Raw genomic sequence first — 14,565 nt, forward strand, 5'->3', positions numbered from 1 at the left:
CGGCATGATGCGGCTCAACACGTCCAGCTGCCAAAAATAAGGACGAGCGTGTCCCATGGCCACGTGCTGATGACGATGCACCGCGTCCACGACCAGCACTGTTGTCTCTAGACACAGAGCCTGCTTGCCCTCTTTTATCGGCTCGTGCCTGTCTGCCTCTCCTTGTTGGCCTTCCAGACATGGTAATGGCCTGAAGGGAGATGGGAAAACTAGCAATTAGGTAGTGTATATTGTGCTGGAGGCACACAACACCCACTAAGTCCTGCAGATGCCTTTATTATAGAACAACAGGAATTAAAGGGTAGATACCGGTGTATACTGTGCTGTGCTGGAGGCACACAATACCAACTAACTCCTGCAGATGGCAGATGGCTCAATTAGAGAAGAGCAAAATAGGTGGATAAAGGTGTATACTATGCTCAGGACACACAGACAACACCCAGAAACTCCTGCAGATGGCTGATAGCTCAATTACAGAAGAGCAATATAGCTATATAGGTGGATAAAGGTGTATACTGCACTCAGGTCACACAGACAACACCCAGAAACTCCTGCAGATGGCTGATAGCTCAATTACAGAAGAGCAATATAGCTATATAGGTGGATAAAGGTGTATACTACACTCAGGTCCCACAGACAACACCCAGAAACTCCTGCAGATGACTGATAGCTCAATTACAGAAGAGCGATATAGCTATATAGGTGGATAAAGGTGTATACTGCACTCAGGTCACACAGACAACACCCAAAAACTCCTGCAGATGGCTGATAGCTCAATTACAGAAGAGCAATATAGCTATATAGGTGGATAAAGGTATATACTGCACTCAGGTCACACAGACAACACCCAGAAACTCCTGCAGATGGCTGATATCACAGTGCATGCTTGGCCAATCATGAGCCAGCAATGCACAGCGATGGTGCAGTGCATTGTGGGGCGTGAGCGCCACATGAATTTGGCGCGAGCAGCCCACAGAGTTCTGGCTTCGCCGAACGGGCGAACAGCCGGTGTTCGAGTCGAACATGTGTTCGACTCGAACACCATGCTCATCCCTAACCAGGACTATGCTTTGCTCAGGTGTGAATGCATCCCGTGTGGATGTGTTCACTTCTGAGTATTATATGAAAGGAAAAAAACAAACAAAAAAACAGCATTATTGCTTGCTTGTGTGCATATAATTAAAGTAAACAGCGCTTCACACCTTGCAGAGTGAACAGACTCAATTTCTTTAGTAAATCAACCTCTATGTCTGTATTTCTGTATGTGTGGTGTATTTAGTACTCAGAAAGTTCTTAGCATGCTTAAAGAGGTATGTGAAAATGAAAAATCTTTACGTGTTGTGACCACTGATTACAATTTGTAATAATATGTACCCTATAATGACATTTTCAGGAGTTTTTCTTGATTAAACGTACATATCTAAAAGCTGTCATGTTAACTCACCAGCTTATTTTAACTCAGACAGGTACTTTAACTGAAGATGGCTTAGACTTATGGGGTATCATTCGTTCAGAGAGAGGATGGTAGGTTTTATACCAATTCATATAGTAGTTGTTATGCTGGTATTTTGTGTTGCTATTGACAATACTATTTATGGTGATTACAATGATTATCGATGATGATTATTATTAATAGTAGTAGTGGTAGTATTAATAGGATGTCTAATAAATAAACTCTGTATGTTCAGGAAGCCATGTTGAAACATATAAAATGAATGAACCTTTGAGGTAAGCGTAATTCAATCACTGCCAGTCAGGACACACATGGAAATATTTTTTGTTTAAAGTGATTTTAAACAATCACCTTGTAAAATAACCCATTCAGTTTAAAATAGAAATGACAGAAAGACAAAAAGAAAAACATTTGTGTTTAGATTTAAAAAAAAAAACACATTATACATACTCCCCCCCCCCCCTTTTTTTTAAAGGTGGTGACACTCCCTATGTTTCCAACTGCACAAAAGCGGTGGGGAGGAGGAACAACAGCACACTGAACTTACCAGTGAAAGGCTGTGTGTGTATGTGTGTGTGTGAGTTCTGAGTTCCCAACACAGCTACAGAACTGACCACACTGTTTTACATACTTGGTTACAAAGGTTGAAAAAAGACACAAGTCCATCAAGTCCAACCTATGTGTGTGATTATATGTCAGTATTACACTGTATATTCCTGTATGTTGGTCACTCAGGTGCCTATCCAATAGTTTTTTGAAATTATCTATGCTCCCTGCTGAAACCACTGCCTGTGGAAGAGAATTCCACATCCTTACCTCTCTTACCTTAAAGAACCCTCTAAGCAGTTTAAGGTTAAACCGATTCGCTTCTAATTTTAGTGAATGGCCGTGTGTCCCTTTTGCTGAAGTTTTATCCATATTGTGGAGTCACCAGTACTGTATCTGTACATTGAAATTATATCCCCTCTCTCAAGCTTCTCTTTAAGTTCAGTGCTTGCAGTTTTTCCCTGCCTAGCGTGGTCAGTTTTTAATAGGAAAGTAGAGGGACTGACAGGAACACCAGGGATTTCATGCAAAAGAAACAATACAAAGTGAACAGGATACTTTTTTTATACATAGAGATGGACCGAACAACTCCCTGTTCGGTTCACAGCAGAACTCCCAAACAGAGCACTGCAAACTCTATTGAAGTCTATGGGAGCTGAACATGAAAAATTAAAAGTTCCTGTTTTGAGGGCTTATATGTAAGTAAGTGGCCATAAAAATGGAATGGAGGCCCAGGTACTGCCCTGGGGGGCATCTATCAATGCAATTTTTTTTTTTAAACTAATGTTTTTAAAGTAGAAGTAAACCCATGGATTTAAACAGTTAAAAAAAAGACATGCCGGGAATGTTAACTGCACAGTGGCTGTGCTCTCAGCCAAACTATCAAACCATCTAATGGCTGGTGTCATAACGAATCACATGTGCAGCACCATAGCAGTTGAAGATTAAACAGAGGCAAAGATGGCAGCTTCCTTGGCTGAAAACAATAGGGGAGTTTACTTCCACTTTAAAGGAGCAGTGATTTTAATGAAGTTTAAAGTAACACAATAAAAATGAAAAATTCCGTTAAATAGAGTGCATACAGTAAGTCTGCCTGTAAAGTGGCACATCTGTAGCATGTATAGAACCTGCTACAGCAAAACTGGTAGATCGCTATGGTTTTTAAGGGGAACCCCATGCCAAAAAAAATGGCTTGTGATCCCCCCAAAATTAATACCAGGCCCTTATTCGACCATGCAGCCTGGCAGGCCTGGAAAGAGGGGGGACAAGCGATGGCCCCCCTGAACCATACCAGGCCACATGCCCTCAACATGGGGGGCTCTGCTCCCCCACCCCAAATTACCTTGTCCTTATGTTGACTTAGACCCCTACTCATTCACCCAAAAAAAAATGTAAACAAAAACACTAGACAAGTTTTTGTCCCCAGATGTAGGTCCATCGTCAATCACGATGCCTGCCACACCACCAGACCCCCAAAAAAAGCTCCGCTTGCGAGGATGGCTAACCGCCAAAAGCCTCCTCTGCTGTTTGATCATTCTTAAATAGGTAAGGGAAGGGGCACCCGTGTGATGTCACCTGGTGGTCCCGCCCTCGTGTGACATCACTGACTGGTGCATGCTGGGTTGGCGATGTTGCAAGGGGGCAGGGCGACCAGGTGACATCACCAGGTGACCCCGCCGCTTACCTATTTAAGAACTGTCACTCGGTGGAGGAGGCATTTGCCTTCAGCCATCAACGAGTGCGGATATTTTTAGTTTTTCCGCGTTCAGCGGTGATGCGGGCATCGTGATTGACAATGGATCTACATTTGAAGACTTGGGTTTTATTTATTTTTTTAAATAACACTTGTCAAAAACGTGTCTAGTGTTTTTATTTGTTTTTGGCAGTTTTTTAGGTGAATGAGTAGGGATACAATGCACCCCATACTCATTCGCATGGGGGGCAGGATCTGGGGGGCCCCCTTGTTCCAGATTTCAATAAGCCCCTTGCCCGCAGACCCCCACAACCATTGCCCAGGGTTGTCAGGAAGAGGTCCTTGTCTACATCAACATGGGGACAAGGTGCTTTGAGGTGGGGAGCAGCCCCTCTCCTTAACAACACATTGACTGTGCACTTGGCGGGCCAACAGCCCGCCGAATGCACAGAAGATGCAGGTGTTCGGAGAATGAGCAAAGGTTTAGCCTGAACCATTCGCCCAACACTATTTATAGAAGTACATGGTATAGCAGCACATATCAGGAATATGAAATGTTGGGTTTACATACTCTTTAACTGCGGAAAACAGTAAAATATAGTTTTGAATATTTATGTGTTGCTTGTGTAGCTTATAAAAACATAGTTGTCTTTAAGTTTTCAGGAGGTCTTTCCTGTTACATCTGGTTGCACATTACCCTGTAATACTATGACTGGAGCAATGGCCAGTTGCCATTCATTGATCCTAATGGATGGGGAAGTGCATGGTGATCCACTTGACATCAAGATGTTTGAAGGAACAGGCTGGGTAATATCTAGCTGTTTTTAATTTAGAGAAAATTACTTACAGAGTGATTCTTCCTTATATCAACATTCCTTTATGTAAGATATTTACATTTTATTTTTTATTTGTAAATAAGAAATGCAATACAAATCATGAGATTAAGTTGTTAGGCCGCGTACACACGCGCGGACTGTTTGCCCAACCTTGTTCGTCAAACAGTTTGGGCAAACAGTCCGCTCAAAATTTGCATGAGCGGACTTGCCCACACACGAGCGGACTGTTTGACGAACAAGGTTGGGCAAACAGTTCGCTCAACTTTTGAAATGAACGGACTCGCCCACGTAAGGCGGAGGCAAGTCCGCCCATTTCGAGCGCGTGTACAGGTAGGCGGGGCCCGCGAAGGAGACGTCGCGGGCTCCGCCGCCTGGAATGGGCTTAAAGGGGAACCCCAACGCCGAAAAAAATCGGCGTGGGGGTTCCCCCCAAGTCCACACCAGACCCTTGTCCGAGCACGCTACCCGGCCGGCCAGGAAAGGGGGGCGAGCGAGCGCGCCCCCCCTCCTGAGCCGTACCAGGCCGCGTGCCCTCAACATGGGGGGGTGCCTTGGGGAAGGGGGGGGCCGCGCGGCCCCCCCACCCCAAAGCACCTTGTCCCCATGTTGATGAGGACAAGGGCCTCTTCCCGACAACCCTGGCCGTTGGTTGTCGGGGTCTGCGGGCGGGGGGCTTATCGGAATCCGGGAGCCCCCTTTAAGAAGGGGGCCCCCGGATACCGGCCCCCCACCCTATGTGAATGAGTATGGGGTACAATGTACCCCTACCCATTCACCTGTGAAATAAAGTACAAATAAAAACACAACACAGGGGAAAAAAATATTTTATTGCACAGCCGGGGGTCTTCCGTCTTCGGGGGTCTTCTCGCCGGACTCCTCCGCTATGTGTGTGTAGCTCTTTTGCTAGCGGAGGAGTCCGGCTTTCTTCCTCCCCGCCGCCGGCCTCTTCTCCCGACTTCGGGGGTCTTGTCCCCCTCTTCGGTTCTTCTGCCGGGCCACCGCGCCTGGTCCGGTGGCCCGGTCTTCTGTCGCCGTCTTCCGTTCTTCTGTCGCCGCCTTCGGTTCTTCTGCCGGGCCACCGCGCCTTCTTGTAGCTCTTTTACAGGCGGTGGCCCGGTCTTCTGTCGCCGCCGACTTCCGTTTGTGTTCTTCTTCTTGTTCTTGTTCTTCTCCAGGAGATGTTGACACGTCGCTCCCTCCGGCCAGAATGCCAGAGCCGCCCTGCGCTGTCACTTATATAGTGACAATGGGGCGGGGTCACATGGTATATGTCACATGGGTTGGTCACATGGGTTGATGTCACATGGGGACTATGACATCGTAAGGGGGCGGGGTCACCATGTGACCAACCCATGTGACATATACCATGTGACCCCGCCCCATTGTCACTATATAAGTGACCGCACAGCGCGGCTCTGGCATTCCGGCCGGAGAGCTCGTCGAGTCAACATCTCCAGGAGAAGAAGAAGAACAACAAGAACGGAAGGCGGCGGCGGCGGCGACGACGACGACAGCGGCGACAGAAGACCGGGCCACCGCCTGTAAAAGAGCTACAAGAAGGCGCGGTGGCCCGGCAGAAGAACCGAAGGCGGCGACAGAAGAACGGAAGACGGCGACAGAAGACCGGGCCACCGGACCAGGCGCGGTGGCCCGGCAGAAGAACCGAAGAGGGGGACAAGACCCCCGAAGTCGGGAGAAGAGGCCGGCGGCGGGGAGGAAGAAAGCCGGACTCCTCCGCTAGCAAAAGAGCTACACACACATAGCGGAGGAGTCCGGCGAGAAGACCCCCGAAGACAGAAGACCCCCGGCTGTGCAATAAAATATTTTTTCCCCTGTGTTGTGTTTTTATTTGTACTTTATTTCACAGGTGAATGGGTAGGGGTACATTGTACCCCATACTCATTCACATAGGGTGGGGGGCCGGTATCCGGGGGCCCCCTTCTTAAAGGGGGCTCCCGGATTCCGATAAGCCCCCCGCCCGCAGACCCCGACAACCAACGGCCAGGGTTGTCGGGAAGAGGCCCTTGTCCTCATCAACATGGGGACAAGGTGCTTTGGGGTGGGGGGGCCGCGCGGCCCCCCCCTTCCCCAAGGCACCCCCCCATGTTGAGGGCACGCGGCCTGGTACGGCTCAGGAGGAGGGGCGCGCTCGCTCGCCCCCCTTTCCTGGCCGGCCGGGTAGCGTGCTCGGACAAGGGTCTGGTGTGGACTTGGGGGGAACCCCCACGCCGATTTTTTTCGGCGTTGGGGTTCCCCTTTAAGCCCATTCCAGGCGGCGGAGCCCGCGACGTCTCCTTCGCGGGCCCCGCCTACCTGTACACGCGCTCGAAATGGGCGGACTTTCCGAGCGGGAACAGTCCGCTCATTTCGAAAGTACAGCGGACAAGCCCACACACGGGCGGACTGTTCGCTCAAACACAGTTTCAGCGGACAGTTTTTCGGAATTTCCGAAAGACTTTGTCCGTCCAACTGTCCGCTGAAACTGTCCGCTGAAAGCCCACACACGAGCGGACTGTCCGCCCAAACACTGTTCAGCGGACAAGGTTGGGCGAACAGTCCGCCCGTGTGTACGCGGCCTTAGAGTATGTACATCAAAAAGATGAAGCGTCAGTTGTAATATATATATATATATATATATATATATATATATATATATCAAGATGGGAGGGGTCAATTCCAGTGCATAACCTGAGATTTTAGAGGCCAGTTTTACTAATTATGCGGCCCTCAGGGAGCAGCATGTCACAGGACCAAAACGTGTGATATAATGTACCACGGGTAGGAGTACACCCCATTAGAATCTATGTTATTTTCCATATTGTTTCAGATCTATACTTTAGGGGTTGCCCTACCCATGGTACCTTCTCCCAAATTGTGAGAGATTTAGTGCAAGAGCGCATATTGCTTTTCATAGCTTTCCAGTCCTGTGGGGTGCATTGTAGGATCAAACCCTTCCCCCTAGGAGAGACACTGTAGATAGGTTCATTAAAGGATTTGGGTGAGGTGGGACTAGGACATGACTGGTGGAAAATATATTTATTCTAATATTATGTAAGGAGCTCCCAGTGACCACTGTGTCATGACCTATTTTAATATACTTTATTCGTCCCTTTCAATAGATCACCAATGTTTTCTGTAGATATACCATTTATACCTATATTATAGTTACTTAAGTTTTAACTAGATTCATTGGTTGTCATTTACTGCTTAGTTCTTAAAGAATTTTAACATTGTCCTGCAATTTGCTTTATATATTGTAGGTAAACTTTCATATACTGTACTTATATAAAATAGAAAATAACTGACTCCATAATAAAGTCTGGTGTCTTTCCTCTTCCCTTAGGAACTTAATGAATATAAAGAAGACAATAAATCAAAGCTTAATGCAATGGTTACTCCAGGACGTGGAACACAGTGTGTAAGATATATACAGTTTTTCAGTAATATTAATGCGGTTGTAAAGTGCCACTTCTGTCTGCTGCTTTGTTCTTCTGCTATCAGCATGAATCACTTCTGACAAGTTTTCTAGACACTTATGCCACATACACACGACCGGACTTTTTGACAGCAAAGGTCCGTCGGACAATTCGATCGTGTGTGGGCTCCATCAGACCTTTGCTTGCCAAAAATACAGCGGACTTTAGAAATAGAACATGTTTTAAATTTTGCCACCGGAATTCCTCCGGACTGAGAAATCTGCTCGTCTGTATGCTAGTCCGGTGGACAAAAAACGACGCTAGGGCAGCTATTGCCTACTGGCTATGAACTTCCTTATTTTAGTCCAGTCATACGTCATCGTGTTCAAATCCGTCAGACTTTGGTGTGATTGTGTGTGGCCAAGTCCGTTCACTCGGAAAGTCAGTCGAAACTCCGCCTAAACTCTGTCGGAAAGACCGTCAGACCTAGTCCCTCGAAAAGTCCGGTCTTGTGTATGCAGCATTAGAGAAAAAGGGTGACAGGGTAGAGAACTCCAGCTAATTGACAACCCCAGCTTTGTTCCTGTGTGCTGTGTGCAGGAGGGGGTGTCCCTTCCTTCCACTCAGCTCTGAGAGCTCTCTTCACTGAGCTCTGCAAAGTGTAACTTCCGCTCTCTGCCCCCTTTTTTTCTGACAGCTCAGACAAGCTTTATACATTATGCACATTGAACTGATATTGAGAAGAGAAGACTGCAGATAAACAGGTATAACTTATGTGGTAGCATTTGTTTTATCACTGTATATCACCTGAGGCCAGTCACTTCTCTGGGTATATGTAAGGGTGTTCAACCACTTTATCCACTTCAGCTCTGGAAGGTTTTACCCACTTCATGACCAGGCCATTTTTTTTGCTATTTAGCACTGTGCTACTTTAACTGCAATTTCTTGGTCATGCAACACTATACCCAAACAAAATCTCTATCATTTTTTTCTATCATCACAACTAGAGCTTTCTTTTGATGGTATTTGATTACCACTGGGGTTTTATTTTTTGCAATATAAACGTCCTGTTATAAAATATATCCATTCCAATAAAAAAAATAAAATAAAAAATAAATTATAAGTGATAGCTTCTAAAAACTATGGTATGTATTCTGGAATGTTTACTTACTGATACATACAACTAATGGTGGTGATTAGTGGCTTATAATGGGCCTGCAATAGTGCAGTGAGCAATATGACACCAACAGATGCTGGGGGGAACTAACTAACTGCCACACACATCAGTGAAAATACTATACACTGTCACTGTAAAAATGACACTGGCTAATAAGTTAACATCTAGCACAATCAAAGGGTTAAATGTGTGTGTAACAAGTGTTAATGTGTGTAATGTGTGCTGCTTTTACTAACAGATCTCTTTGTTATCCCTGCTTTGCAGACATTGTTCCTCCTGTGCAGAACTCTGTGTTGTCTACACAAGGCTCTGGGCTGTTAGTGGATGCAGCTGATCAGCAGGCTCTGGCCATGAATCATCGGCTGGGACTTGCTGATAGACTCCTGCTGTGTACCATGTCAGTGGGAGGGTGGTGGAGGGGGCACGCATGCAGGTGGCCCAAGCCTGGAAGCAGGCAGTGATTTATCAGTTTGTTCTTTTCATGCATGGGTCATCTACAGTACGTTACAGGCGGGTGGTTCACAAGTGGTTAACCACTTAAGGATCACCTCACACCGATGTACGTCAGCAGAATGTCACGGCTGGGCACAAGCACGTACAGATACGTTGCCCTTTAAGTGCCCAGCCATGGGTCGCAAGCGCGCCGCTGGCGGCGCACTCGTGACCTGGTCCTGAGCTCCGTGACCGTGGCCTCGGGACACGTGTACCCGATCGCCGCCGGTGTCCCGTGATCAGGTCACAGAGCTGAAGAATGAAGAGAGGGGTAAGTGTAAACAAACCTCTCCTCGTGCTTCCTACTGAGGCTGTCACTGATCATCTGTTCCCTGTTATAGGAAAAGACGATCAGTGATGTCAGATGCCAAGCCACGCCCCCTACAGTTAAAAACACACACTTAACCCCTACACTGCCCCCTAGTGGTTAACCCCTTCACTGCCAGTGACATTTTTACAGTAATCAGTGCATAAGGTTCAAACAGACTTTCTGCTGAAATTAAGATCTTGATGGCTAGAAGATAAATTATTTTTATCATCAAATTCTAGTTTCACAGATATAAAAATACTGAATATTAAATATTATATATTAATATATTAATATGAAATAATATATATTAAATATTCTTACAGCACTTTCAAGTTTATTTTCTCTTACGAGTGTAAATTATGTTTTTTATGAAGTTAGGCATTTATGCTCTTATAGTGAATGCAGAATTATTCTTGTTAATCCTCTGAAATCTTACAAAACCTACTTTTGTAATCTGTTCTATTGTCTTTCTAAAAGGTTTTAGTGAAAGGACTCCTCATCTTACACCAGTTTCCCTTCTCTTCCAATCTCCAAAGAATGTCTGTTATTACAAAAAATGTAGGAGAACATAAATTCTCAGTCTTCCTGAAAGGTGCACCAGAGGTGATGGTGAAATTTTGCAAGCAAGATACAGGTACTAAAATATTTTTGATTCTATAAACATCTAATGATACAAAAGTTGAGCTAATTTACTGTTAGGCCGCGTACACACGCGTGGACTGTTCACCCAACCTTGTTTGTCAAACAGTTTCGGCAAACAGTCCGCTCAAAATTTGCATAAGCGGACTTGCCCACACACGAGCGGACTGTTTCAGCGAACTGTTTGCCAAACAGTTCGCTCAACTTTTGAAATGAACGGACTCGCCCACGTAAGGCAGAGGCAAGTCCGCCCATTTCGAGCGCGTGTGCAGGTAGGCGGGGCCCGCGACGGAGACGTCGCGGGCTCCGCCGCCTGGAATGGACTTAAAGGGGAACCCCAACGCCGAAAAAAATCGGCGTGGGGGTCCCCCCAAAGTCCACAACAGACCCTTGTCCGAGCACGCTACCCGGCCGGCCAGGAAAGGGGGGCGAGCGAGCGCGCCCCCCCTCCTGAGCCGTACAGGCCACGTGCCCTCAACATGGGGGGTGCCTTGGGGAAGGGGGGGCCGCGCGGCCCCGCCACCCCAAAGCACCTTGTCCCCATGTTGATGAGGACAAGGGCCTCTTCCCGACAACCCTGGCCGTTGGTTGTCGGGGTCTGCGGGCGGGGGGCTTATCGGAATCCGGGAGCCCCCTTTAAGAAGGGGGCCCCCAGATACCGGCCCCCCACCCTATGTGAATGAGTATGGGGTACAATGTACCCCTACCCATTCACCTGTAAAATAAAAGTACCCAAAAAAAAAACACAACACACGAGAAAAAATATTTTATTGCACAGCTCCGGGGGTCTTCCGTCTTCGGGGGTCTTCTCGCCGGACTCCTCCGCTATCTTCTTGTAGCTCTTTTACTAGCGGAGGAGTCCGGCTTTCTTCCTCCCCGCCGCCGGCCTCTTCTCCCGACTTCGGGGGTCTTGTCCCCCTCTTCGGTTCTTCTGCCGGGCCACCGCGCCTTCTTGTAGCTCTTTTACAGGCGGTGGCCCGGTCTTCTGTCGCCGCCGCCTTCCGTTCTTCTGCCGGGCCACCGCGCCTTCTTGTAGCTCTTTTACAGGCGGTGGCCCGGTCTTCTGTCGCCGCCGCCTTCCGTTCTTCTGCCGGGCCACCGCGCCTTCTTATAGCTCTTTTGCAGGCGGTGGCCCGGTCTTCTGTCGCCGCTGTCGCCGTCGCCGCCTTCCGTTCTTCTTCTTCTTCTTGTTCTTCTTCTTCTCCAGGAGATGTTGACACGTCGCTCTCTCCGGCCGGAATGCCAGAGCCGCCCTGCGCTGCCACTTATATAGTGACAATGGGGCGGTGTCACATGGTATATGTCACATGGGTTGGTCACATGGGTTGATGTCACATGGGGACCCCGCCCGCTTACGATGTCATAGTCCCCATGTGACATCAACCCATGTGACCAACCCATGTGACATATACCATGTGACACCGCCCCATTGTCACTATATAAGTGGCAGCGCAGGGCGGCTCTGGCATTCCGGCCGGAGAGAGCGACGTGTCAACATCTCCTGGAGAAGAAGAAGAACAAGAAGAAGAAGAAGAACGGAAGGCGGTGACGGCGACAGCGGCGACAGAAGACCGGGCCACCGCCTGCAAAAGAGCTATAAGAAGGCGCGGTGGCCCGGCAGAAGAACGGAAGGCGGCGGCGACAGAAGACCGGGCCACCGCCTGTAAAAGAGCTACAAGAAGGCGCGGTGGCCCGGCAGAAGAACCGAAGAGGGGGACAAGACCCCCGAAGTCGGGAGAAGAGGCCGGCGGCGGGGAGGAAGAAAGCCGGACTCCTCCGCTAGTAAAAGAGCTACAAGAAGATAGCGGAGGAGTCCGGCGAGAAGACCCCCGAAGACGGAAGACCCCCGGAGCTGTGCAATAAAATATTTTTTCTCGTGTGTTGTGTTTTTTTTTTGGGTACTTTTATTTTACAGGTGAATGGGTAGGGGTACATTGTACCCCATACTCATTCACATAGGGTGGGGGGCCGGTATCCGGGGGCCCCCTTCTTAAAGGGGGCTCCCGGATTCCGATAAGCCCCCCGCCCGCAGACCCCGACAACCAACGGCCAGGGTTGTCGGGAAGAGGCCCTTGTCCTCATCAACATGGGGACAAGGTGCTTTGGGGTGGGGGGGCCGCGCGGCCCCCCCTTCCCCAAGGCACCCCCCATGTTGAGGGCACGCGGCCTGGTACGGCTCAGGAGGGGGGGCGCGCTCGCTCGCCCCCCTTTCCTGGCCGGCCGGGTAGCGTGCTCGGACAAGGGTCTGTTGTGGACTTTGGGGGGACCCCCACGCCGATTTTTTTCGGCGTTGGGGTTCCCCTTTAAGTCCATTCCAGGCGGCGGAGCCCGCGACGTCTCCGTCGCGGGCCCCGCCTACCTGCACACGCGCTCGTAATGAGCAGACTTCCCTCCGAGCGGGAACAGTTTGCTCATTTCGAAAGTAGCCTACACACGGGCGGACTGTTCGCTCAAACAAAGTTTCAGCGGACAGTTTTTCGGAATTTCCGAAAGACTTTGTCCGTCAAACTGTCCGCTGAAACTGTCCGCTGAAAGCCCACACACGAGCGGACTGTCCGCCCAAACACTGTTCAGCGGACAAAGTTGGACGAACAGTCCGCCCGTGTGTACGCGGCCTCAGAGACGCCTGTCTGAAGTTGGATTAAAGCCTGGTTGATGCAATTAGATCAAACATAACAGCATCAAGTGGTCTGACACCCACCTGCAAAGTGCTCCAATCAACAACCACTTTATAATAGCATCCGGGGAACCATCATGTCACACGAGTGTAGACATGGGGGTGCATGAATGAAAGGCAGGTGATTAGGTCTATATTGGTAATACATGGCATGAGTGATCTCACATGGCCAATGATTTCAAACAGGTAGTTATTTCCTCATTGTCTCTGATACACCATTTTAAAATGAGCCATCTGATGAGTAATACAGTGGAGAGGATAGAAAGGAGCATGTGAAAATATGGTGATAGTATGATGCTGCTGGTAACAGGTATTTCAGTAAATGCCAGTACATCAGCAGGATCAGAGCATCATGTAATCCAGACCACACCATATGCCCCTAGATAAATTTCCCTTCCTGATAGATGTCCCACAGGTAGAAGAAATAATTACCAATTTGAAATCATTGGCCATGTGAGATCAGTCACGTCATTTATTACCAATATAGACCCAATCACCTACCTTTCATTTGTGTGCTCCGATGTCCGCCCTCCTGTGACGTGATGATTCCCCGGAGGCTATTATCCAGTGGTTTGCCTTGCCCAAAATGCTGTAGATTATGTATATCTATGTGATACCTATATTAACCTAGCTCCTGAAGAAGCGTGCTAAAATGCAAAACTAGTCGAGCAAATCTTCTGACTACTTGAAAAACAGTATCAACATAATTTTCTGGACTGGCTTTATTAAACCATGTTTTATTATGATAGGGTTGTACCGATTCAGGTTATTAAATATATGTTCCCATCAGGGTATTGGTATCCTTTAGGTTTCTGCTTGGCACCCTAAGCTAGCCTATAGAAACCGCTGGGATTTTGGGCGGTTGTGGGGTCACTGAGACACATTTTTAATCACGTTTTAATTATTTATATATGTTGTTTTTTAATCCATGTCCTTTTTTCATAAATAAAAAAAAAATTGTAAACCCTTTTTAAATATGCCTTTAAAGTTCATTCTTTCCAATCCCTAATGGTTCCGACTAAGGTAGAGCTAAGGTCGTGTCTATATTACTGTTTAAAGTCAATGTAAACCATCCATGTACCAAGTGAAGTAAACAGCCTCAGGTGATACACAGGGATGAAATCTCCCTATGTAAGTTTTACATGCATATCTGCTGTCTTCACCTTGATATACTGTTTAGAAAGGGCACATCATGTTAGAATTTTTTCTTCCTGATTCACCTGTAGGAGGGGAATATTGCTAGACACTGTGAGACGGCTGATTGAAGGAAAGGCACACACCACCTCCACACACATGCAGAGGTTGCCTGTGTATAGTTTAGCAGTC

The 14,565-nt window shown here is 47.8% G+C and overlaps 1 protein-coding gene across 1 annotated transcript in view; it reads left to right on the forward strand.

Annotated features, from left to right (window-relative positions):
• LOC143988159 (putative cation-transporting ATPase 13A5) overlaps window positions 1-14,565 on the forward strand; it is a 171,535-nt gene that overhangs the window by 82,893 nt on the left and 74,077 nt on the right. The window contains exons 13-16 of the mRNA XM_077487486.1: window positions 1,463-1,524; window positions 4,349-4,499; window positions 7,872-7,946; window positions 10,401-10,557. Coding sequence (XP_077343612.1) covers window positions 1,463-1,524; window positions 4,349-4,499; window positions 7,872-7,946; window positions 10,401-10,557 — 445 coding nt within the window. The remainder of the gene's footprint in view (window positions 1-1,462; window positions 1,525-4,348; window positions 4,500-7,871; window positions 7,947-10,400; window positions 10,558-14,565) is intronic.

Source organism: Lithobates pipiens, unplaced genomic scaffold (assembly GCF_037356315.1).
Source record: "Lithobates pipiens isolate NorthernLeopardFrog02 unplaced genomic scaffold, aLitPip1_a1.2 Scaffold_18, whole genome shotgun sequence".
NCBI classification, from domain to species: domain Eukaryota; kingdom Metazoa; phylum Chordata; class Amphibia; order Anura; family Ranidae; genus Lithobates; species Lithobates pipiens.